Source organism: Cuculus canorus, chromosome Z (assembly GCF_017976375.1).
Source record: "Cuculus canorus isolate bCucCan1 chromosome Z, bCucCan1.pri, whole genome shotgun sequence".
Taxonomy (NCBI): domain Eukaryota; kingdom Metazoa; phylum Chordata; class Aves; order Cuculiformes; family Cuculidae; genus Cuculus; species Cuculus canorus.
The window spans coordinates 15,495,001-15,520,855 of NC_071441.1; the positions used below are offsets into that span (position 1 = coordinate 15,495,001).

General features: G+C 42.8%; 1 protein-coding gene across 1 annotated transcript in view; it reads right to left on the reverse strand.

The window, feature by feature from the left end:
• The window catches only part of DMRT1 (doublesex and mab-3 related transcription factor 1), a 60,861-nt gene that overhangs the window by 3,505 nt on the left and 31,501 nt on the right, over positions 1–25,855 (reverse strand). The window contains exon 4 of the mRNA XM_054055522.1: positions 23,607–23,769. Within this exon, the coding sequence (XP_053911497.1) occupies positions 23,607–23,769 (163 nt within the window). The remainder of the gene's footprint in view (positions 1–23,606; positions 23,770–25,855) is intronic.

Consider the following 25,855-nt stretch of genomic DNA (forward strand, 5'->3'; position numbering starts at 1 on the left):
AGTGTGCATGTGCCTGGAGTGATGGAAAGATCCATTTTTAAATACCAAGATCTATAAATCTCTATGACAAACTCACAGGAAGTGTTTTTTTTTTCTAAATGTAAAGAATCCAACAGAAAAACCACCCAACACGCCACAGCACAGATGCCAAAACCTGCCACAGCAGAATTGCAATTTTGTTTTTATTATCTATTTTTCCAGCAACTCTGTGTTATTACAAACCTGGGAAATGACACAGAGGGCCATTTTTTTTGGTAGACAGATACCCACATCTGTTTCTTAACACCTCAAGCGGTGGCTCCGAAGTATTTTGGACCAGTGGAGCTCCACTGATCTTCCAGCATTTCTCATGGTGCATGAGACATCCTGACCAAACTGCAAATGGAAAGTGTCATTACATGGGAACAGTTCCAGTCAACAACTGGTTGGTCGCACAAACTGTCTCATGGTCTAAAGCACCAATATAAATAACATCAGTTGTTTTTCCACTGACTTCCCAACTGATCACAGTTTTGATAGTCAGGCAACTTGGTCTCTACAGACTGGTCTCCTAATGTGCATAAGGGTATGTAACTACAGCCACAAAGATTTTTAAAACCAGCCTGTCACTACCAAGATGGTATCTCTAGCAGATTAGAGCCCTACTCCTCCATCTGAACTTGCACTGCTAACTTGGATAGACTTCCACGTCAAGCAAGAAGCAGGGGGTGGGTGTAATTCTGATAATAAGAGCAAGATACTTGGATTGGGACTTGCAGCTGTAAAGCGCAGCAAAAAGGAAACGAGTAATGCTGTTCCAGTGTTTTAATCACATAGCAATAAAACGTAGTTCCAAGTTCAAAGAAACAAAACCCATGTTCTTTTTTATTTAAGTCTATGAGATTCATCTGTTTGAGGCTTGCAGCTGATCCTCCTACTGTTGTTACATAGCCCTTATTTGTGCAAATAACAGTACTAGAATTGGGTCTGTGACAGTTTTTAAAGACCATTCCTTGATCTAATTACCTTTCACGCTTGGGAAAGCACCTGAATACTTTTGAGCAATATGAATAGGAAAAAATTTTCAGCTAATATCACACAGGAAAAGAGGCGAGAAGTGATTCCAACCATAAACACAAACCCTTACATCTTCTGACACTGGAAACTGCATTGACTTTTAACATGAGTGATCCCTGGAATTTAATGGACTGAAAAGAGTAATACACTTTCAGTGATGTGAGAATGCAGAAGGATATCCATGCTTGAAGAGTAAATATTTTCCCAAGTTTACATTTGAAAAACTATTAAACTCTCAATAAGGAGCTATTTTTAAAGATTTAAAGTTGAAAGGCACAATCAATTTTTTAAAACTCCTTCACCTTCCTTTTCAGGGAAATGGAAAATAAGTAAGTATGCCACTTCCACAGGCTGCTAAGGCCCACACGGTTCTTCCTCGTGTGCACAAATACATGTGCAAGCACAGCCACATGTGCAGGATGAAGGGGAGCAGAACCAGATTGCCACTGGCAGCTCAAGTGCACCTGAGCATCACTGAAGTGTGCCTGGACAGGAACTGCTCTTCATGGTACCTTCTCCTCTGTAACCAAAACATTTTCCTTTTGCAAATACCACTAGGAATGGATGCTGTCTAAGCAAGCAGTAACTTCCACTCCAGGCTCCACAGATCCTAAATGAAGTGTCTCAAAAAAACTAACAGATTTGGGAAACTGGTGGCAAACAAAGAGGCAAGTTATGCTACCTGCCTGAAGAGTGGAATGAGAGAGAATGGTGTTGGCACTCTCCCCAGGTTGCCACATCAAAGACTGGCACTGGTCTTCTTGATGCCAGTATCATATATAGTGGAGTGACTGACCAGCAATACTCTGAAGGAAGGGTGGCTTGGCGGCCTGGAAATACTGTGGGTGGAATTAGATTTGAAAATACTGCCCAGTTTCCACCTAAGTCAATGGTACCCTGCCACTCCACTGCTCATATTGCTGTCTCCTTCCTCACATCATTCTTGCTCCGGATGAATGCTAAGACAAAATGGTTCCTATTGACTGAGAATTCCTGCCAACACCTGCAAGTACACAAATGTGATAAAAATGTTCTGTACTAACTGCCCTCCTTCCACCCCTCACGCCTCACCACAGGTGTAGACCAGAAGACGGTTCCCACCAGTACAAATTCTGGAAGCCCATCTGAAGCCAGATAGTTTCTGCTTGCTGCAGCCGGTCGCAACGTAGCATGGGTGCAGGCTTCTTAGAAGCGGTGTTATGCACAGCAGAGAGTAAAATGAGACATTAGTCTAAACAAGGAGGCCGATACCAAAGAATAACAAGGGGCTAATGGAAACTCAGTCAAGGATTTGCCTTAAAACCAAACTCCATGTACTATGTACACCACCCAAAATGTCTGCGATTTTTTGCTTTGATCAATACATTGTGTATTGTTCTGTGCTGACTGTAAAGCAGAGCAACTTGTGAGAAAATGAGAGTGGTGCTTCTTAACTGCTTTGCATGGAATTAACACAAGGGCAACGAGACCAATTCTAAAAACATATGTCCAGGGACATTTTCCTGCTAACAAGAAGTGTCAAGAGCAACAAGCAGGGCTGCATTTCAGTGCAAAAATAAAAACAAGCCTGAAGATCTGGAACCAAAACCATATCCTGTCTGTGCTTCTTAACACAAATACACTACTTCATAGCACAACCCCTTCCCCCTTCTCAAACACCTACCCTTCTCACTAATGTTTAAAGCAATTAGGATTATCTTGGATGCCCACAGTAGGGCACATTCATTGTGTATTTTCAAATAGCATTAATTCTTGGCATTAGAAACTTGGAATAAAAGGTAAAGATTTGAATGGAGATCTTTATTCAGCATGCTTTACCACAGATTATCTCATGCTTTTCCAGTTCATGCTTGTACTTTTAGCAACTAAGAAGGCAGGGCTATAACTGATGTAATTAGAAACCAGAAGCTGAAGAAAATATCCTGTAGTTGAACTCCCTCACCTCTGGCTTTAAATTCTCTTACAATAATAGATGAAACAATCAAACAAGGCTTTCCACTTCTCAGCCACCATGAGTTAAAACAGGGAGGACACAACCACGACATTCAGGAAGCACAGACTCTTTCTGAGACTCCAAAACACACCTCGAACACACCAATCCATTTCAAAGCAACTGCCCTACATGCTTGCAGACACAATTCAGAACAGAAAAGTACTGACAGACCAACACTTTCTGCCACTACCCAGGTTACATTCTGTGGCTAACTTGATGTCACCAAGCCACAGCTTCAGGCTAGGCAAGGCTGAGGGTGAACCATGTCAGAAAAACTTTAGAAGGATCAGGTGTGCTGAGTACCATTGCTTTGAATGACTAAAAGGCAAGACATGAAATTCAGCTGGTGAAAGCCTGCTTTTGGTTTGGCAGAAGTAAATGGTCACCTCTTGTGCAAGGCACTCACCAGAAATGCTCACTCTGTCCAAGATGGGTCTTAGCAAGGTATATATCAGTTCAACTCCAAAGCTTCCCAGTTTATATTCCACCACTAGGAACCTTGATGTTAGTTCTCTCCACAAGGAGATAGGATTTTAATGGTTTCACACAGACTTTTTCCATTTTGGCAGACATGAAGCGAAAGGTTCTCCAGGAACAGGACATCGCAATGTAAAGCAGACATTTCCCACTGCTTGGTAACAAGGTAAAACGTGCACTTCTGTGGAGGGTTTTGTGGGTCACCTCTAAGTTTAAACATTCTGCATGATTATGCAAGAAGCATGATGACCTCAGCACCACAAAAGAGCTGAGCTGAGGTCACAGGTTTGAGTTATTTTTAACCTAGCAGTAGCATTACAAGAAAAAGGGATCACAATAAACACATCCCCCTTTTCCTTCCCTGCCATTCTTCAGTCACTTATCTAAACTCTGTGCTGTCCTGTGCACGCATTTGTGCAGCAACACAGAGCATTACACTGGAGAACCAATTCTGCTGCGGAACATGCAGACCATTTGGTTTTGTATGGCCAGTACTGGAAAGATGTCTATGCCTCTCCTTCAGGATGCAACTCTGTGTTATGACTACCAGCAAACCCACTTTTGGAGATTCCTACTTCCCTCAGACATTTACAGTCCATCACAGCAGGGAATTCTCAGTGGTATGCATGGCTATACTCTGAACTAGAGGCCAACAAACAAGACAATACTTTTGAAAGGAGTTTCTCTTGAAAACAAACAATCAAACAAACCAAAACCATATCAAGGTTAGAGATCAGTCACGCAAACATATGAGGACACATTGATTTCCAGAAAAGATGTATAAAAAAGTGGCTGCGAGGGAAGTGAGTATTTGGAGAACTGTCGTGAGCTGAGGTGCAGCAAGGAATCTCAGAGGAATGAAGCTATTTTCTTCACGTAACAAGGCTGTGACAAAGCTGGGATCTCTCATCTCTTTATTCCTGGAAGTCCAATACTACTTCTCTATTCCACACACAACATCAGAGACCGATTGTCCCATCAAAAAAAAAAAAAAACCAAACCCAAACAGGTCCTTGGTGTGTTGTAGTCAAAAGAAAGCTCTAAGAAGAAAATGGACTTCAAACCCACTTTTTGGACTATTTCTCCTACTCTTGTAGTAAATAAAAACTATTCAAACACCAAGATTAAAACACACAGACCTAAACAAATGCTGATGAGAGAGACCTAATTATCTTGCCAGCTGCTGGTGCACATGTCCAAATGGCTATTCTGGACATTTCATCCTGCGAGGACTGGTTTTGCACAAAACTGCTGTGCTGAGAGGTCAGGAGGCTTGAGACTCCCTGGACTCTCCAACTGCTGGGAACACCAACAAGGCAGCGATCTCAGCACTCCATGTACTGCTCCTGCGTGGCCACCCTATGTCAGTGGCCACCCTATGTCAGATCTGTAAAACAAACTGCATCTTTTGGGAAAAAAAAAAAAAAAAGAAAAAAAAGTTTGGTTCCCCCCCTCCCCCCCATGAAAAATAAAACAACCATTCTACAGACACAAGTCAGAAGAGGCCACACAGTCATGTGAACAGGTGGCAACCCCTGGTGGCAAGGCAAATACAGCAACAGACTGCCTACGTCTCCAAATCTAGGCACAAGACTCACCACCCATGTGAGCCTGTTGAGCGAAGAACATAGGTGCCCCACTGAATCTTCCACTTGTCCCACTGTGACTTCACTGAAAGATGGTTTTAGCAAAAACAATCAGTAGGTTCAACTTTTTCCAAAGTAAAAGCTTTAATCAGTAAAATTTCCAATCAGCTCTAAAGAAGAGAACACGGCATTGTCTCTCTCCACCCTACAGACCCCTCAGGCAAAATTTGGGGACCTCATGCTAACTGTATGGAGGCTGCTTACTGTCCATCTCCTTTGTGGTCTGTATCTTCTCCTACACTGACGTTGCAGGCTTTCCCATGTATCCACACTACCACATAACCTACTGATAATGCCAGACAGAGACAACTGAAACTTGCGTCTCCAGCTACTGTTAACTAGTGGCAATGTAGTAGCACATGCTTAACGTGACTGTTGTGCAGCAGCATGTGAGAATGAACGGACAAAAGGCTGCCACGCTTCTTTGTGGGATGACTGCTGGCACTGTAGAGTGCAGAAGGACAGACTGGTGGGCTGCTCCTTATTTCAAGGACAGACTTCACACAAACCTTCCACCTACCGTGCAACACAGCAGCCAGCCAGTGAATCTGACTCCTCAGCTGCTTCTGGGCAGTGCTACAGTATAGTTCACTTTGTTTTGCTTGGTATAGATATTTAAAACCGTCTAAACAACAAGTTCCTTGTGAATAACTACCTCTAGAAGCATCTGTTGTCCTACCTAGAAAATGTATTGCTTTAACTGTGGCAAGAAAACGTTTTTTGAAAAGCAGTGGTCATTTTAAATGGAAGAACATGCTCAACGTTCAGGATAATCATATCAAGCAGCAGAATACATGAAAGAGACAAAAAAAGGGTTCCACCCCTGTATGGCTGTACTAAAGGAAGGAAATAGGATCCTAAGAGCTTCAATAATCACATGTAACTTTTTGGCAACCAGTAGAGAAAACCAAACACAACACTATTTGGCTGAATGTCCCTCCTTTCCTGGGTCTGCAAGGCTGCTAATCTTCACCAGCTTACCAGGAAAAAAAGGAGGATATCCCAGTTTGTGCAACACAAGGACTAGCCATATGAATGAAAATGTTCATTTTGGTCACCCCTCTTCATATTTTTATTGTTGTTATGCTTTTACAATGCAAGCTTCTCTGCTGGGAAGGGAGAAAACAAGGACCTGCAGCTTATACCATACCAGCAAGAGCAGCAGGAGGTTTATCACTGACTTCAGCATGAGCAAGACTGGGCTCACCAACAACTGTGCTCAAAACTGAACAAGAGGCAAGAAGCAGCCTTATCATTTTTAGCTTACCATTTAAGTGAATCAGCAATTTAAAAAGCCCAGAAGCTTTTTAAAGTAATTTAATATTACCACAGCATTACCATTTTTAATATTAAACTTGATTTAGAAGCAAGTCAAGCAGATTTGCAGTAAAATAGTTCAACAAGTATTGATGAAATATGCAGCACAAGATGGGTATATGCATGAACAGAGTAAAAATGTTGCTACTTATCTTAAAGTGAGATTTATGCCCTCTGAAGTTCAGGAACCTTGCTGCAATAAGTCACAATACTTGAGGAAATAGGGACAAAACCCAAACACAAAATGTTTTTGTGGTAGTCAAATATGTTAAATGAAGTTTCACACAACATTAGGCTTAAGACAGACCTGCTGAGTTATATTTATATTTATTTACATGAACACAATAGCAGTATTAAAAGCAATCTGTGAAACATGGGTGCAGCATGGAGGCTGGTCCAGCTCCAAGGTGAAGGGCCAGCCTCCAGCTGACCGTGTGCCATCAGCCAGAGGGCATGGCTGGGCCCAGAAGCTCCTGCTAACTTCCTACAGCTGTGGTGACGCAGACCTGGCGGGTCAACCCACCACCATCCAGCACCTCCTTCAGGATGCTGACAGCAGCAGCCTTGCTAGGAAGGGTCTAACTCTTCTCAGATCACAGTTTACAAGCTGTGGGCCAATGGGGCCTAAAAACCTTGGTTGTTTTAGTTTCCTACAAGGGTACGGCATTACTTGAGTGGTCTTTCCTTAATACGATTACCGAAATGGGCCAGAGCGCAACTGACTGATTTTCAGTGTGCACCTTCCCTACCATTGCTTGCTACTGTCTGAAGTCAGGAAAGGAATCCTTAAATCACATTTTAAAGGCTGAAAAGTCCTAAGATAAACAGATAGGTAGATCAGAATTTTATTTTTGTCATCTGCTGTAGAGAAAATTTTAAGACAGGTTGGGTCTAGTGGGCCAATTCAGACGCTGGTGGCTGTTAAAGACTGTCTGCTCTCAAGGGGACCACACTAATGTGATGTCTGTTAATTTCAGCAGTGCTGAACGCAACTGTGGTCAATGTAAAACTGATCAACACTGTAAGGGCAAGTCAGGGATGAGAGAAGGGAAGCAAAAAGTGGAGCTCATCCTCTGCTACATCATACTGCCTCCCTGCAATCCACTGCAGAATGGGGCAGCGAAGCAAGGAGAGGGTAGGGGCTGCAGGAGCTTGCACCAGTTCAGGGCCAAGCCAAGGCAGGCTTTTTCCCTCCCTTGGAGGATGGGGCAGCAGGCACCTCTCCCTCCTTCCAAACTCGTAGCTGACACAGCTACTCGTAGGCACAGCAGTTGAACGCAGCAAGAAAAGCATAGGAAGTGATTCAAGCTGGACAGTTAAGACTCAGAGATACAGAGGTCAGCCCCAAAGTTAAGGAGTGGCAATTGATTTCAAACCAGGGGCCAAAACACATTCCTCTTTCCTCAGTCCTTTCTAACCACAGTTTACGCAGTCACAGCTTCATTTGGATTTGTCTCTGCAAAAGTATACACGTAAGAGGAATACACCAGTCACCTCTCAGCAAGCTGGTGTCATTTTACTTCAACACAGGCTGTTTGCACAAACTCACACGTAGCATTTATGCTTTGGAAAAGTTAGGGACTTGATCCACAAAATTAAAGCGACTTAGGGAAGAGCAGGGGCAAGAAGTGTTTGACACAGCTGGCAGAGATAGCTTTATGAACTACAAGTTGATATTTATCCAAGACAGGGGACAGCAAAAGCTGAGATAAGCAAGGTCAGGATTTTTATTATTTATTTAGGAGGTTTTAAACTGCATTTAAGGGTATGCAGCTAGCTCAAATCTAGCTCAGACTGAAATTTATCAAAATGTGTTTCATATAGCCAAAAGCCAATACAAAAATGCACTAAAATAATGTGGTGTAAATAGTTGTTTCAGGGTGGGAAAATAAAACACTCTTTGCAGTGTCTGGAACTGCTTTGAGACAGAACTTGAAAGGGAAAATGATTTATAAATGAACAGGAGAAAAGAGTGCATTGATTTTCCTTTTTCTTTCATGTCCAGAAAGGAAACACAACCAGTGACAGACTGGACTATACACATTCTTTTACTTTCAGTAGTTTAAGACGTGATTAGCACCACGCACAGTGTAAACAAACATGCTACCCACAGCATAAGGGGTGTCATTCAGACCTTATGAAAACCTGCTTGGAAAGCTTAACTGATTTAACAGGCACTGTGATATAAACATGAGGAATGGGACTTCAAAACTGGCATTGTAAAATACAGAAAAGCAGGACATAAATGCAAATATGTTAAATGTCAATGTTAAAGAAGAAACAAAATCACCATTTTTTTGTTCTATTTCTAAATGACCCATGGGGAGTCCTGTGTGGTTAACTTGGATCCCACTCTTTACAGTTCATGTATAAAAATGAATACCAACAAAGTGTTCAATCTGGAAGCTACTTCAAAACCAATCTCCAGATATTTTCAGATTTTTAGGGTAAAAAAATTAAATGCCACCCCTCAACAACTCCCTTTCCAACACATTTGAAATGAGCTGTAATACTTCTGTGCTCAGATGCTTTACACTTTTCTCAAGCCTTGTCCAAACAGTAGGTACCAAGTGGGGTAGACACTTCTGTAGCAGAGGTGGGATACGCTGCAGAGAGGTTAAGATACTGCTGGCACATCCCTCACAGCCGTCCCACTGTGCATATGCTGTGATACCACAGGGACATGCTCTGCAAGCAACAACTACACCAGCATCACTACACACAGGCAGTGCGGCCGCCCACAAAGACCAGCAGGTGCCCACCCCAGTGGAAATGATCAAGCCGTTTCAAGATTTCTCCTTAAAACACCTAGAGCACTAAAATGTTAATGGAAATGCCGACACTCTCCTAATTACAGAGGGGACAGAGAAGTCCCTCTCCTGTTCTGATAACGCACAACAAGCAGGAATATGCATTTGTGCCATAATCTTATTTAATGTGTGGAAGTGGCAAGGGGAAGCAAACCCTTTTATAGCAAAAGAAGTTCAGTGACTTTGCACCAGCATAGGAAGACAAGTCTGATATTTTTCCATTTTTCAAGTGAAACAGTACTCTGTTTAAGCAGTTCTTTGAGTGTTGATCATACAGCAGACTAACAAAATGTCACAAGCAGAGAGCAGATATAACACTTGCATGTCTGATCTACTTCAACAGGTTTGGAAGAAACATAATATAATTTATTATAGGCTATTTAGCTCTGCAACAATTGCCCTTCAAAGCCCGACTGAGAACACTGTAATTGAACGTACATGCCTTCTTCCCTGCAGAAACCTCAAAGAGCCTCAGGCAAGAGCTAATACAGATGTAGTACAAGGCATTAAAAGAGTGCTGGATGCTGTAGCTAGCAATTATCCTGGTATTTAACCAAATCTATTGCTCATCAGGAAAGCGTTTAGTGTAGTAGTCAGAGCGAGACAGGCTGACACGGAGCACAGCTACTTAACTGTCCCCTCCAGCGATTACACTTTCTCAACCTAAGAGTCATGTCAAATTAAACAACTACACATTGACTTTTCACTTCTATAAACATTAAGGTATGATTGACAACTCCTGGATGCTATAAGACAGTCATTATAATCAGCTAACATACTGTTAGCTTTTTTGTGGTGTGTGTTTTTTCCCCTGTTCTGAGCATTTTCCCCCTGGACTATTTTTACCATGCTCTACAGACATGTTAGCTTTGATCCCATGCAGGGTCACTGTAACAAAATGCCACCCCCACCACAAGACCTTTGTGTGTGGGAAACAACATAAAATCAAGTGATTTAACCTGACATACAAGAGTCTTTTTCTTTTTTTTCCCCCTCTTGGTCCAGGCTAGCAGTCACCCATTTAACCTAAATTTGGAGATGTCTAAACTGGAACAACTGCATGCTAGCACTGCACTAAACACTGGTAATGTAGCACCTTTCTGGAGTGTTTTTCCAAATTTCTGCCCTAACTCCTGGAATTCTCTTTCAATCTACATACAGCAGACACCGCAAGAGGAACGAGTCACCTGGAAGAACGGGAAATTGAATCACAAGCTCTACAATAGTGTTTTGCGGATATATTCATAAAGACCTCAACCTTCTTAAGGCTATTACAGCACTGCTTTGTCAAGCCACCTCTTACTATACGTATCTGAAGAATGCAGCTTAGCAAAGTTACTAGAAACCAAATAGGTACATAAAGCAGTACAAGTTGTGAAGAAATACGTCCCTTTGATTTTTATATGCAACGTTCTGGAACCTTAAACCACTACAATGGAAGTGACAGCTTTACTCTCCATTCCCCTAATTCAAGCCACGGGAGTAACATAATAGATGATGCGCAAACTTTTCCCTCTCAAAATAAAATGAGAAAATTAAAAAAAAAAAAAAAAGTTTAACTTTTCTATGCTCTTGCCCCCCAACCCATCATCCCTAAGTAACATCGCTGGATTGTTTAAAGTTTTAAAAAAACATAATAAATCAACTAACTAAAATCAGTAACAATAAACACATTTGTGGAAACTGTTCTGAGCTAAAGATGTATGCTTTTCATTGCGAGATTAGCACTCAAAGCAAAATTAACTACAGAAGTTGGAAACAGCTGAGGAGGACAAATGAAGTATAGTTATCTCTCCTCTCTGCAAGTACCAACTGCAGTCCCACTCTTTTTTCCAATTCTGAACTATATTTAATACCTGAGCATGGGTTTCAGAAATTCAAAATTAAATATAATAGTATTTCACACAGCCCACTTTTCTCTGTTTGAAAAGCCAGACAATAATAAAACTAGACGACTGCAGTGAAGAGTCAGTGTTTCAAACACAGAGGAAAAAGCAACCACAACACTACAGTCAGTGAAATATAACTTCATTTCCAAGTTTTGCAGCACAGCACTGAAATAACAACATCCCAGGAAGCACTTGAACACTTTGCTGGTCTATCTCCAATCTTTAATTTACTTTTAATCAGCTAACCGCCACTAAAGCACCAAACTTTCACTGAAGCCTGCTACTGTCTTTGTCTACAGGCCAAACAACCCAGCGTGCTTCTACTTCATGCAGCTATTACTGTAACTCCAGGGATATTTCTAAAACTACCAGATCCCCAAGACAGCAGATTCAGCTCCAAAGACTCAGCCTCAACTTACTCATACACAAAGTGCCTCGGTTATATTTTGCACCAACTTCAAACTCACATATTTTGACAAAGGCACCTAATATTTTATCTTCGTCAGTGGTGCTGTGTCCATACTGTAGTAGAAGGGACTTACGTGACCAGGGAGAACATCTGCCATCCCCATACACAGCCAGATGTACCACTGAATTTTGTAGTTTCTGTATTTTATGGTTTCTGGTAAAATTTTCCCAAATTTTCTGCTCAAGGTTGCATCTTGCAAGCTCTGGGAGATAATCACAAAAGAAACAACAAAAAAACCTAACCCAAAACCCAACAATGGGCCTTAGCTCCCTTTCACTGGTTACCAGCCAGCTACATCATCTGTACAGCTCAGAAGCAACCTCTTCCAGCTGAGCTGCTACCACAGTGCTCTGCCTCACCAGAGCTTGGCTGCCCACAGGGTGCACTCTCATACAGGCCAGATCTGCCAAAGGCAGCGCACCAGCTGCATGTAACACACTCACTTCACAGGTGACCTGGCTTCACTGCTGAGAAAATCAATGTTAGGATCTGCTAGAACAACCCGACAAAAACCCCAACTAACCTAAATGAAAAATTCCCTACGCAAATTCCCACCTGTATTTCTATCCAAGAATCATAAAAATTCAATACTTGAAGAACTGTATTTTCAACAATAGTTTTTTGAAAGAAAAGGATAGTTTGCTGAAAAGCTAATGCTAAAATGCAGCACTTCCACACAATACCAAAATACTTCTAAGAAACAGCATAAAAATAAGACAGAGTCCCATCACAGAAGTCCGTGTTTGACCATACACAGTGTTTGTATACAGAATGTGCACACAGCACGAGTGTATCCATATATCCATGTATATATACCTGTATATCGATATAGGCACCCACACACAAGTGCAGGTATGTGTAGATTATATATATTATATATATAAAGCTAACTTTCAGTCCTCAGAAAACAAAAGCTATCCCCATATAACAGCCAAATTCCTACATAACTCAATTTCGACATCTCATCTGGTGTGAACTGCACTCATTCCTAGTGTAAACCCCAGCACGCTCTGCAATGATATACTGTAATGTCACATCGCAATCTGGATTTACTATAAAGGGCTGCTGACGAGTTTCAGAGCAGTAAACATTGCTGCGAGGTGTATTTCACACTGAGCTGGTTTTTATGAAGAACACTTCACCGCCCAGCCACGGCACCCAGATGATGAATGGTGAAAGATGCATGACAAGCTTCATCATTGTTTGTAAATCTTAACTGTTCCTGCTCACTAACTCTGCAGGCAATTTTCAAAGACAGCGGCCGACAGAAGGACAGCACAGCTCTCCTGAAGGTTATTCAACTTGTACTTGGCCTAAGCTATGCCTGTGAGGAGCACTGGAAATAAACTCATCAGTTACACTGAAGCATAGAATTAAAAACGTTTGACGGGCAGGCACACTAATGGTTGCTAAATTAAGAAGACCTATTAAGCAGTTTTGGTATCTGCCCCCTACCCTGCCCTGCGGGGTTACATACATCATGTGCAGGCAACATACTCTAGTATTATTTACACATGCAATATAAATATGCATATTTATAAAAAGCGCAGAATGAATGATGGGCTGTCTGCTCACACACGATTCCCCTGTATCTTGTGCAGTTAACACACAGCTTCTTTGCCAAATGCCTGTAGGAAAGGTACTACTATCTTCCATCAGAACTTTATCCTTGCGACAGGGTGTACTGCAGAGAAAGGAAACTACTCATGGCATGAAAACATGGCAGTGGAGAGAGATGTTACCCATCTTTGTTTTCCCCTGAGATCATTCTGGTGTGGGAGCAGCACCATGGACTGCAACAAGCTCTTGCAGAGTCACAATATGGCTCACCACCTCCCTGCTAGAGACGAAGTTCACCTACACTGCTCTATACTACAAAGCCTTAGTAATTCTGACTTTTCCCTTTTAACAGAAGAAGCTTTTTCTAGAGAGTTTCTCACAATCTGCAGAGAGTTGCTTTATAATCAGAAGAAACTGCAGAAGAATTAGCTCAGGTAGAAACTCTCATCTGAGCTGCAAAGCTGGCATGAACGGTGAGACACTCTACACAGATCCTCACGCACATAAAAGATTACAGCTGAATATCGAGTGAATTCTCTCTTAACCAGTCACACAACAACCAGTCAACTGCACTTTAAAGCAAAACAAAGGGGCAAGTAGTAACCACTGTTGGTTACAATTACAAATCATGCCTGGGTAAGCACACTGTTACCACCACCATCCTGACAAGATGTCTTCATGTGTGTACTTTATGGTAAAGTTTGTTTTACTGTTAATGATTTCTATCAATTTCTGCTTGCAGTGGGGAAAATTCTGTATTGGAGAGGCAACCAAATCAGTGTCAAAGCCACCCCAAATGTAAAAGAAAGCAGCTCAACTGATGGTGTAGAATTTTTCAATGAAGTATCCAACATGCTTTAACATAAGGAAAGATCCCATATAAGGAAAGATCTCATCAGCTATAATAAATCCTTTATCCCATGCAAAGAGAAACTCATACAGAAGATAAGTCCAAGGACATGGTGGGTGTAAACCACTCGTCTCCAACATGTAACTCTAAAGTGCTCCTAAATGCAAGAGTGACTCAAAAGAAACCTCCCTACATTAAAGAACATAAAGGGAAAGAGGGAAGGTATCTGGGGAAAGCAAACAGAGCCACTACTTATTCCAGGATGGCACCTTGGCAGGGGCTTGCAGAGATGCTGATCCTCAGCATGAGACTCAGCGCCACCACGTGTGCTCTGCAGCATGCTGTCAAGGTGCTCTCTGCTGCATCCTCAGTATGGGTTAAGCAAGAGCATGAAAACCAGCCAGTTTCAGACCTGGGATTGGTGGGACTCCAAGAACTTCTTTTCATACAAGAAAACTCAAAAAAGTAGAGATTTTGGCAATAGATTTAAATTTATTGCTTTGGATCTGCACCTGCTACGGCCCACTGCATCACTGGTACGATTTTCCTCAGAACAGAAGGCCTTTCTTTGAACCACTGTTATACCAGCCCAATGCCTGCAGTGACTATCAAAATGTAGTCTTGGATTTCAAAAACCTTGCACCCTTTGATCCACACAAAATGTTACAGCATGGATAAATGCATCCTGTGAAAAAAAAATCCTCTCTTTGACTGCTTAGCAACTGTCTGGGCTGACCCCCTTCTGGGTGGCTGTGGTTTTGCTGGTGTGGGTGGATGGGGTCCCACTGGCATCTCCTGAGGGTTTAGGCTGTCCCACTCTCTCGTTAGGGTGCCAACAAATGAAAGCATTCACACACATGAGCATAGCATTCCTCCTTGAGGACGCCAAGGCCTCAGTCCAGAAATACCTGCACTTCTACAAAAGAGATTTGGTGGAAAACCATAAAAAATACAGCTTGTTCAGCTTCTCCTGTGCCAGGACGAGTAGCTTCCCCTAGTGCAAACAGCAAGGGTTCATCAGCTGCCCTGGCACGAATCAGCAAAACTCGTGAATCACCAGAACTCATGAATCAAACCTGTAATTCTGCAGTTGTCCAATGAAAAGTTGCTTGGCTGCACATTTTGTGTTCCTTTATATGAGCGTAACATCAAGACTGCAGGTAGAGAAGAAACCACTACAATGAGCCTTTTAATCAGGAATACACTGAAGCAGAATGGGATGTAAACATATGCTTACACTGATTTCATTGGAGGAATTCCCTTCAGTCCTCACGAACATTTTAATATTGGTTAAATCTTCGCCAATCCAACCTCATTTAATACACTTTTTTTTTTATATATATAAAAAAGGCTTCAATCCACAGAGAAATTAGTTACCAGAGCTTATACTGAATACGCTTCATATTCTCAAATGTATTTTGATAGTTATCATAGTTAATGAAATGATGAAGTATGAATAAGAATGTAAAAAATCAGAGTTAGTGATTCGCTTGGTTTAGAAGACAAAAAAATCCCCAAGCCTAACAACCATCTGGTCAGCTAAGATCGAAATTCAACTTCCTATTGAAAATTAAATGTTGAAGGGCATCGGCCTGAACAGTTCTGTTAAACGTTGCAATGCAATGCACAACTTGCAATACAAACCAAGGCTTGCAGAAGCGCAGCATAAAATCTGCTCGGCAGCCTTGTAATGAGTGCCTAAGCGAACACAGTGTAGGAACTGGGGACTGTAAGTAGCAATGAGATAAAAGATTTTAAAAAAGGATAAAACAATTGCACAAAGATCAAGTGACCCACTTGAACCGACTGTTCAGAATCTGCGGACTTAGATGACTATCCCTTCCCTTCTTCTTTTGTCATTTCAAAATTTACTTCTAGAAGATTGAGGTAATATGGGTAGTTAGTGGAAATACAGCATCGAGTTTTCAGCAAACACTGCTTCCTCTTTCACCACTTAAGACTGCATACTCTTGAACAGAAGCCATTTTTTAAGCAAAAGATGCACAGATAGACACACACACACAAGCAAAGTATTGTTGAACTGTATCAGTTCCAGAGCAAAACGTTATCCTCACACACTCTGCTGCTGAAACCCCTCCAAATTTAAGATGTATTTATGGTGATGCCTTACTAAAGAGGCGCGTAGGAAAGCACCAAAAGTGGTACCTCTCATACGTGACAACACTCGGATGGATCCTTTGGGACTGCAACATCTGCTCTTTGGCTTATTTAGACTGTTTCTACCCTGCTGACGGAGGAGAATTGGATCGTTTTTCTACTTTAGATAGAGCTTTATTAGTATAGCTCTATCAGTGCATCTTCTCAGCTGGCAGCAAATAAAGAGCATATACCACATGCCATACCATACTGCTTTGATGCAGTGCTGTCTGTGTAACTTGAATGCTCTCAAACAGCAGTTCAAGTTCAAGGACACAGTCTCAAAGATGTTTCACATAGCATGACTCCTTGACTTCAACGATCCTACAACCATGTGCCACCTGCGGCTTTGGAGTGCTACTCTTATCTTGTATAACATTTCAAGATAATCTCAAAAAAGGGGCATAACCTCGGTGCATGGCAACCCAGCCTGAGAGAAATGTCCAATCTCTCCCGCATGTTTTTGGCACACAGCATTCCAGTGATGCTTTCACCTAAATGGAAGTTTTTGTCTTAAGCATAGAGACTATTTCCAACACGCCCTTGATTGCAAAACCACTGGAAAAGACTCTTTGCAGAGCTGCATCATAATCTGGGCTGGTTTCTCCAATGTCTGAACACTGTTCTCCATGCAGCATCCAAGAAGAGAAACAGAAGAATGAGTCTTTAAGTACAGATCTGCTGCATCGTTCATTTCCACAGCTGTAAATCATCTGCAGATTATTTAACTGATTACCAGTTATTTAACTTCCAGGCAGGTCTTCGGGAAAGTGTTTTGAAAGTGTTGGAAGCTGTTCTGCTGACAGAACTGCCTGCTACCAGAAATGCTCTCCTCTGGAAAATGCTGTTTGCTGATGGCAACAAAACTGTTGACATTTTCCATATAAAACCGAACACTTTAGTTTTTCTCATTTGTGTTTGGGAGGAGTTTCAGGTTCCTGCTTTATGTTCAAGCTGCAAATATAGCACTGCTTCAGTGCTTCATTATTTGTGTTTCTAACCATGCTGACACTCAAGTCATGAAAATAAAAATTCAAATCCATTCAGCAGCTAGAGCAACATTTTAAATGCAGGCCATCTCCTTAACCACGGGCACAGACACACACATTTCACATAATAATGACAAGAGTTTCTATGGCATACGAATCTTAAGACAAGGTAACTAATTTAAAACTAAAGATGTTTGCAAACAGACGGATTTTTTTTTCTTTTCATCCTCCCATTCCAATGCTATTTTTTCCTGCCACTGTCCCAAACCTAGAAACTACTCCCATACAGACAAGCAATGATCAAGTTCTACTTGGTGGAACTAGGACTCAAAGCAAGGCACCTAGCATTCATAGAATAGATTAGAAAAGACCTTTGAGATCATCAAGTCCAACTGTACTTGTCCACTACTAATCCATACCCTTAAGCACTTCATTTACCCACCTTCATTTACCCATTCCAGGGATGGTGACTCAATAACCTCACCGGGCAGCCTGTTCCAGTGCTTGATAACCCTTTCTGCGAAGATATTTTTCCTAATTTCAACCTGAACCTCCCATGGCGCAGCTTGAGGCCATTCCCTCTTTCCTATCACCCCATCACTTGGGTGAAGAGACCAACACCCACCTTGCTACAATCTCCTTTCAGGTAGCTGTAGACAGTAATAATGTCTCTCCTCAGCTTCCTCTTCTCTAGGCAAAACAAACCCAGCTCCTTCAGCTGCTCCTCTTTAAGAATTCACCAGCCCCTTCACCAGCTCCGCCGCCCTTCTCTGGGCAAATTCCAGGACCTCAAAGTCTTTTTTGTAGCGAGGGACCCAAAACTGAACACGTTATTTGAGATGCAGCCTCACCAGTGCTGAGTACAGGGGGAGAATCACTTCCCTGGTTCTGCTGGCCACAGTTTCTGATATAAGCCAAGATGCCATTGGCCTTCTTGGCCACCTGGGCACACTGCTGGCTCACACTCAGCTGCTGTCAACCAACATCCCCAGGCACCTTTCCAGCCACTCTTCTCCAAGCCTGTAGCGCTGCATGGAGTTGTTGTGTCCCAAGTGCAGGACTCTTCACTTGGCCTTGTTAAACCTTATCCCACCGGCCTCAACCCATCAATCCAGGCTGTTCAGATACCTTTGCAGAGCCTTCCTACCCTCAAGCAGATCGACACTTATTCCCAGCCTAGTGCCATCTGCAAGCTTGCTAAGGGTACATTCAATTCCTTCATCCAGGTCATTCATAAAGATATTGAACAGAACTGGACCCAGCACTGAGCTCTGCAGAACACCACTTGTGACCAGCCTCCAAATGGATTTAATTCCATTTACCACCACTCTTTGGGCCCAGCCATCCTGCCAGTTTTTCATCCAGCAGACTGTGTGCTCTGTCCAGGCCAGTGGAAGCCAGTTTCTCAAGCAGAATACCGTGAAAAACTGTCAAAGGCTGTGAACGGTGTCTTGATGTAAGCATGTGCTTTCTTCTTTCTCTAACTAAGATCCTGTAAAGGTATTTAACAAAGGTAAGCACATGAAGGGCCTGATTAGAAAAACAATGGAAGGTACTATGCAAAGGTATTATGTAATTCTGGGCATGGATCCAACCCTGAAAAACTCCTATTCCAAAAAAAACCCAAAAACCCAAACACCCACACAACCAAAACCAAACAAGCAGCAACTAGTCAACAGAAATCAATGGGAATAAGGCACTTCACTCTTGTCGATGAAATACCCTATTGTGATGCATTCTCACCCCTCTACTTCTTGCACAAGGACCTCTCAATTTGGTTTCTTCCAAAAGAAAGACGTGTTTCGAAGTATGCTTTGCAAGGACAGGCATTGATAACAACCTCTCATACATCTTTTCCTCTCACTGTTTTAAAAACCTTGCAACAAAGTAGAAAAAAGGAGAGGAAAAATCTTTTGGAAGTACAGTGGACAGAAATCCCACTCCTATGTAGGTATTCTATAAAACTTACGCCCTGGTAATCAAAGAGAGCCCCCTGAAAACATACTTTTTCCATTTGTCACTGATTTAGCTTCATTTTCTCTCCATTTTTTACAGTTTCAGCTGGAAGGGCAGCAGCTGTGCACAGCTGGAAGCAAAACCATTTTACTTAGAACCACTCTGAATTGCAAGAAGGTTGACTGATGATGTTTTGCCATTCAGAAAATGTCAGCCCATTACTATATGCAACACACTGTAACGTGGTATGACCTCATGAACAAATGTCAGAAGCTTCCTGAGAACTTCACATCATTCATAAAACCAAAAAGAGTGTATATCACTGGTCCTCTAGCTTCTCTCTCCTTCCTTTCAACAAAACTGGTCTAAGCAGACAGTTAACTTAGCAGAACAAAATTAATGAAATAGTCTGACTGAAATATTGAGGTAACATACGAACTGGCAAAACCTCTACAAAGGTGAAGTTGCAACTAAAATGTGGTTAATAAACCGCACGTGCTGTAAGACCATCTCTGCTTTGTGTCTGGGAATTTAGTAACTGTTTTTGTTAAGAGATATACATTCCTATTGTTTTGAAAATGTGGGTGTTACATGAGTTCTTTTGTTTTCACAGAACCATAAAATTGTTTGGTTTGGAAGGGACCTTAAAGACTATCCAGTTCCAACCGCCCTAGCAAAGGGCAAGGATACCTTCCACTAGATCAGGCTGCTCAAAGCCTCATCCAGCCTGGCCTTGAACATTGTCAGGGATGAAGCTTTCATAACTTCTCTCGGCAACCTGTTCCAGTGCCTCACAACCCTCATGATTAAGAATTTCTTCCTTATATCTAATCTAAATCTAGCCTCTTTCAGTTTTAAAACCTCACCCCTTGTCCTATCACAAGCCCTGGTAAAAAGATCCTCCACGTTTCTCATTGGCTCCCTTTAGGCACTGGAAGGCTGCTGTAAGGTCTCCCTAGAGCCTTCTCTTCTCCAGACTGAACAATCACAGAATCATGCAACAATCCCAGCCCTCTAAGCCTGTCTTCATACAGGCAGTGCTCCAACGCTCTGATGATCTTGCTGGTCTTCCTTTGAATCCACTCCAACAGATTCATGTCTTTCCTGTGTGGAAAACTACAAAGCTAGATTGCAGGACTACAGGTGGGGTCTTGCCAGAGCAAAGTAGAGGGGCAGAATCAACTCCCTCAACTGTCTGCCCATGCTTATTTTATGCAATCCAGGATACGGTTGGCCTTCTGGGCTACAAGCACACACTGCAAGGTCATGCTGAGCTTCTCATCAACCAACACCATCAAGTCCTTCTTCTCAGGGCTGCTCTCAATACAGTCTCTGTCCAGCCTGTATTTCTGCTTGGCACTGTTCCAACCCAGATGCAGGACCCTGCAGTTGCCTTTGTTGAACTTCATGAGATTTGAATATGCCCACCTCTCAAACCCATCCAGATCCCTCTGGGATGGAATTCCCTTCCTCCAGTGTGTCAGACAAGCCACACAGCTTGGAGTCATCACCAAACTCGCTGAGGGTGCACTTAATTCCACTGTCTAAGTCACCGATAAAGATGCTAAACAGTGCTGGTCCAGATACCGACTCCTGAGGACCCATTGCTCTTCTATACGCATCATCAACTTCCTGTAAAATTTCTGGATTAGCAACACACAAGTCTTCATGTAGACCTTTAAAATCAGTTATGGGCTTGCTGCAGAAGTTATTAAGTGAAGTTTTACAGTCTGCATTATACAGCAAGTAAGATTAGATGATCCTAATGTTCCGTTCCAGACTTAAAATCTATGAACACGCATTCTCAGTAAGGAAACAAATCTCTGAGCATGCTCATCATTTTAACCACAGAAAAAAAAAGAAGAATGAGTAAAATATGACTTGTTCATTTAAAACATGCACTAGAGTTGTCTTTAACAAGTAGCAATCTCTGACCCCATAGAAACACGCCACCAGTACAGAAAGTTCAGCCCCGCCATCAATGTTATGTAAGAATGTGTCTTTTGTATGAGACAACACATTCAGCATGGACAATCATACCTTGCAGAGGGACCTCTTTAATACCGCTCACAGCCTGTCGGCTGACTCACCACTCACACAAATGACAACAAAGAAGCAAAAACTTTCAAACCCTCCGAGAACTGTGAAAAGCACTAGAAGAAAAACATCATGCGAATGTATATAATCAACTAACAGTCTGAGAATATATTTTGCCTGTAGACTGAAAATATAAAAGCAGTCCCCTCCTCCAAAAACAAGCATAACAAAAACACGCTTCTAAGAAGCCCATGAAATGGGTACAGTTCTGTTCATATGTTCAAGTTTCTCCCAAAAATACTGGTGCCTCTTTTATCCACTAGCTCCCTGCTATGGAAAAACACTTCTTCAGAGTCTGCAAAATGCTGTTTGATTTCAGTAAATTACATCTCACTGCTTGTCGGTTTCTGATTGATGGTGTAACTTAGGGAACAATATCTGTATGTGGAATACTGTCTGGAGAAGCAGTCAGGGATTATTGAAAATACAGTATTTATGCAGTTTAAAAATCAGTGGCATATTACGCACAACTTTTTTCTAGAGTGATGAAAAATTACTGAAGTGCATTTGGGAACAAAGGGTATAAGGTCTTTTGTCTATTTGTAAGAACACTTGACTAGTAAGACTTCTTAGTGAGTTAGCAGTGATGGATGCAAGAAAAAGTGTCAACTGCAGCTGAGCATAACACAAACTGCTTCTCTGACCAACAGGCAGAAAGGAAGACGTCACTCTTCAGTGGTGGTCAGAGAACGAAGAGAAGAGAAGAGAAGAGAAGAGAAGAGAAGAGAAGAGAAGAGAAGAGAAGAGAAGAGAAGAGAAGAGAAGAGAAGAGAAAATGAACCAAGGATCTCCAATTTCTCTAAGCCATTTAAAACTACAGAAGGAGAAAAAGTCTACAGTTTCATCACACCACATGTTGTTTCTTCATCTGCCAGATACATCACCATTAGCTGGAAGATTTTTAGAAAACTGTCACTATGAAAGAGCAATCACCTCCTCAGCATAAATCGTTCTGGAGATATTCAAGGGCTTAGTGCTGATTCACACCAGTCACAGGTATGACTTTATAGGCACCTCACCTTCCAAAACTTCACCTGAGTCCTTAAGGTCCTGTCATGAGACAACCACATTTTTCACCACAAAAAAAACCCCAAAGCATCACACAGCACACAGAAAGGCCATGATTGAATGCAATAATGGAACCTATGTAACATACATGCTTCCATCAGGCATAAAGAGAACTAATTTCAATGTATAAGTGCACCAGGGAAGCAAATGAGGACGAATGCTGCTGCCAGCAGTGTGACTCTGTGTGTGTGTGGGGGGGGAAAACGCCACACAAAAATTTGGGTAAATCGAAGTAAATGAAAGGAAGTACTTCCACAGACTACTCACAAATTAAATTGTGAGATCCTTTGCTAGTGAGAGACAAAAAGTGTGAAAAGCTTACAGAAGGGTTAGTTCAATTAATGAACTGCACTTCTGCTGCTGGTAACTGAAAACGACCATTCAGAGGCAATTAACAGCTCAGGACACCTTTGAAAGCTGTAAGAGTGTGAGGATTTTGGATACATGAAACAGGACTGCTTTGGTTTTTCTCTTTCTCGTGTCGTTTCTAGAGCATACATTACTGCCCTGTTCCAAAGACAGGGAAGCAGCTAAGCAGAGTCTGGTCTGCCCATATGAGCACTCTGCATGCTGCCGAAGTAAGGAACAAGGAAGCAAGAGCAACATCATCAAAATAAGAGTGTAAATTCATCAATGCCTTCCTGGAAATTATTGCAGATAATAGTATTCCTTAGGACAGCCAAGAAACACTCAATATGAACAGATTAATTTATCTGCAATAGTTTTAAATTAAATAATTGGTGTGATGCGTAAAAGCAAATGAGGAAGCAAGTCTGCGAAGGGCTTCACAACGCAGTTGGGATACAGCAATAGTTCCCACACATGGCACAGAAACAAGAGGAGAGCAAAGGCTCAGTGGAAGGACTCTGGAAAAACAGTGGACAGTGTTTCTGAGAAAAAAAAGAAAGCAAAGAAAATTCTTTAGTGGGGCAAAGGTAATCCTTTGTTCTTGTGAGAGCTGAATGGTGAGCACTGAAGAAATATCTCAAGTGACCCTTCATACAAGAGTATGTCTCTTTTAAGAGACACAGGAGCAGAAAGGTACTGACTAATGGTGTTCCTGAACCGTAAGACTTCAAAGTATATGCTTGTACTACTGTATAGTAAGAGCCCAATATCACCACCTCACTATAACCCTTCCAGAAACTAACTACCATTTTGTGAAAAACTACTTTCTGACATCTAGCTTCTTTCCCATCAGCAACCCACTATCACCCACCTATCCTTGGGGTGCCTGTCCCAAATCTGTGCTGTGCTGGTGGGTACACTTACCTCTCACTTTCGACTCTGAGCAGGAGGCGATGTCCTCAGAGGTTCGAATTTGGGGGAGGCATGTGGGAGTGCCAACCCCTTGACCCAGGTAGGAAGCGGGTGGGTAGTAGGAGCACATATGATACTGAGAGCTGACGGTGTGGCGGCTCTCCACGCCCTTCACCTGTTGGAGAAAGAAGTGCAACAGCAGGCTGTGAAAGCTGAGCCTCAGCATGCTAAGGGCACTGTCTCCCCGTTCCCATCTTTGAAGGAGGACACAGTGGGTGGATGGAAAGTATAAAGTCCTGACACACTGGCCTTGGGTTTTTACTTTGGTTGTCTCACGGCATGCCTACCCTGCTCATCTACAGATAAGCGGGAATTGGTGTGGCATGTGACCTAGCAGCAGCACCAGCATACATAAGGCTGACTCAACTTATATCAAGGGAAGCTGCATCTGGCACACAACCATGTACCCTTCACTGCAAGAAACTTCCTTGAAGTCTTGTGCTTACAGCATGGACAACACCACTGGAAGCTTTCCAGTCCCCTTCAACTGCACACATCTAGCCAGTGTCAGAGGTGAGGTGTCCTTCCAGTCCTTACAACTCTCCAGAGATTACCCATCACAGTCTGTGGTAACTTCTCTGCCAGGGAACTACAGGGTGGCTAAGGAGGACAGTCCTATTGAATGACTCACTTCGGACATACTCCACAACACTTGAGCAGTTACACATGCACACGAACACATCACCTTTCTTACAATCCCATAGAACAAAAAATATTTTCCTGATTTACCCAGAGAAAACGAATTTTGGGGGAAAGGCTGTGGATGTAGTCTTCTTGGACTTAGTAAAGCCTTTGACACAGTTTCTCACAGCATTCTGCTTCAGAAACTGTCAGCCTCTGGCCTGGACAGGCACACACTCTCCTGGGTTGAAAACCGGTTGGATGGCCGGGCCCAGAGAGTGGTGGTCAATGGAGTTAACTCCAGCTGGAGGCCAGTCACAAGTGAAGTTCCTCAGGGCTCAGTACTGGGTCCAGCTCTGTTCAATGTCTTTATCAATGACCTGGATGAAGGCATTGAGTGCACCCTCAGCAAGTTTGCAGATGACACTAAGCTGGGTGGAAGCGTGGATCTGCTGGAGGGTAGGGAGGCTCTGCAAAGGGACCTGAACAGGCTGGACTGCTGGGCAGAGACCAATGGGATGAGGTTTAACAAGGCCAAATGCCGGGTCCTGCACTTGGGGCACAACAACCCTATGCAGTGCTACAGACTGGGGGAAGAATGGCTGGAGAGCTGCACAGAGGAGAAGGACCTGGGGGTGTTGGTTGACAGCCGACTGAACATGAGCCAGCAGTGTGCCCAGGGGGCCAAGAAGACCAGCGGCATCTTGGCTTGTATCGGAAATGGGGTCACCAGCAGGTCCAGGGAGGTTATTCTCCCTCTGTACTCGGCACTGGTGAGACCGCACCTCGAATACTGTGTTCAGTTCTGGACCTCTCACCACAAGAAGGATGTTGAGGCTCTGGAGCGTGTCCAGAGAAGAGCAACGAAGCTGGTGAGGGGGCTGGAGAACAAGTCTTATGAGGGGCGGCTGAGAGAGCTGGGGTTGTTTAGCCTGGAGAAGAGGAGGCTGAGGGGAGACCTTATTACTCTCTACAACTACCTAAAAGGAGGTTGTGGAGAGGAGGGAGCTGGGCTCTTCTCCCAAGTGACAGGGGACAGGACAAGGGGGAATGGCCTGAAGCTCCGCCAGGGGAGGTTCAGGTTGGATATCAGAAAAAAATTCTTCACAGAAAGAGTCATTGGGCACTGGAACAGGCTGCCCAGGGAGGTGGTTGAGTCGCCTTCCCTGGAGGTGTTTAAGGAACGGGTGGATGAAGTGCTTAGGGACATGGTTTAGGGAGTGTTAGGAATGGTTCGACTCAATGATCCAGTGGGTCCTTTCCAACCTGGTGATTCTGTGATTCTGTGAACTATGGACAGATGACATGGGAAGCCTGTAGTGGAGCCACAACTAGACGTCAGCCAGCAGGGCTGCTGTGTCAGCACAATGTCCACCAGAAAACTGGTTCTCCCTCCCACAGCCTGCAGCAAAGTTGGAAGCACTCAAAAATCGAAGGTTATCCTACTCCAATGCCCTGAAATAATCCAAATTGATCTTCTCAGAAAAGTGGTAGAATTTTTAAAATGCTTTTTAAATTTTTTTGTTTATAAAAGCACCTACTATTACTTGCTCCAAAACCCTATAATGTAATGTGGCTAC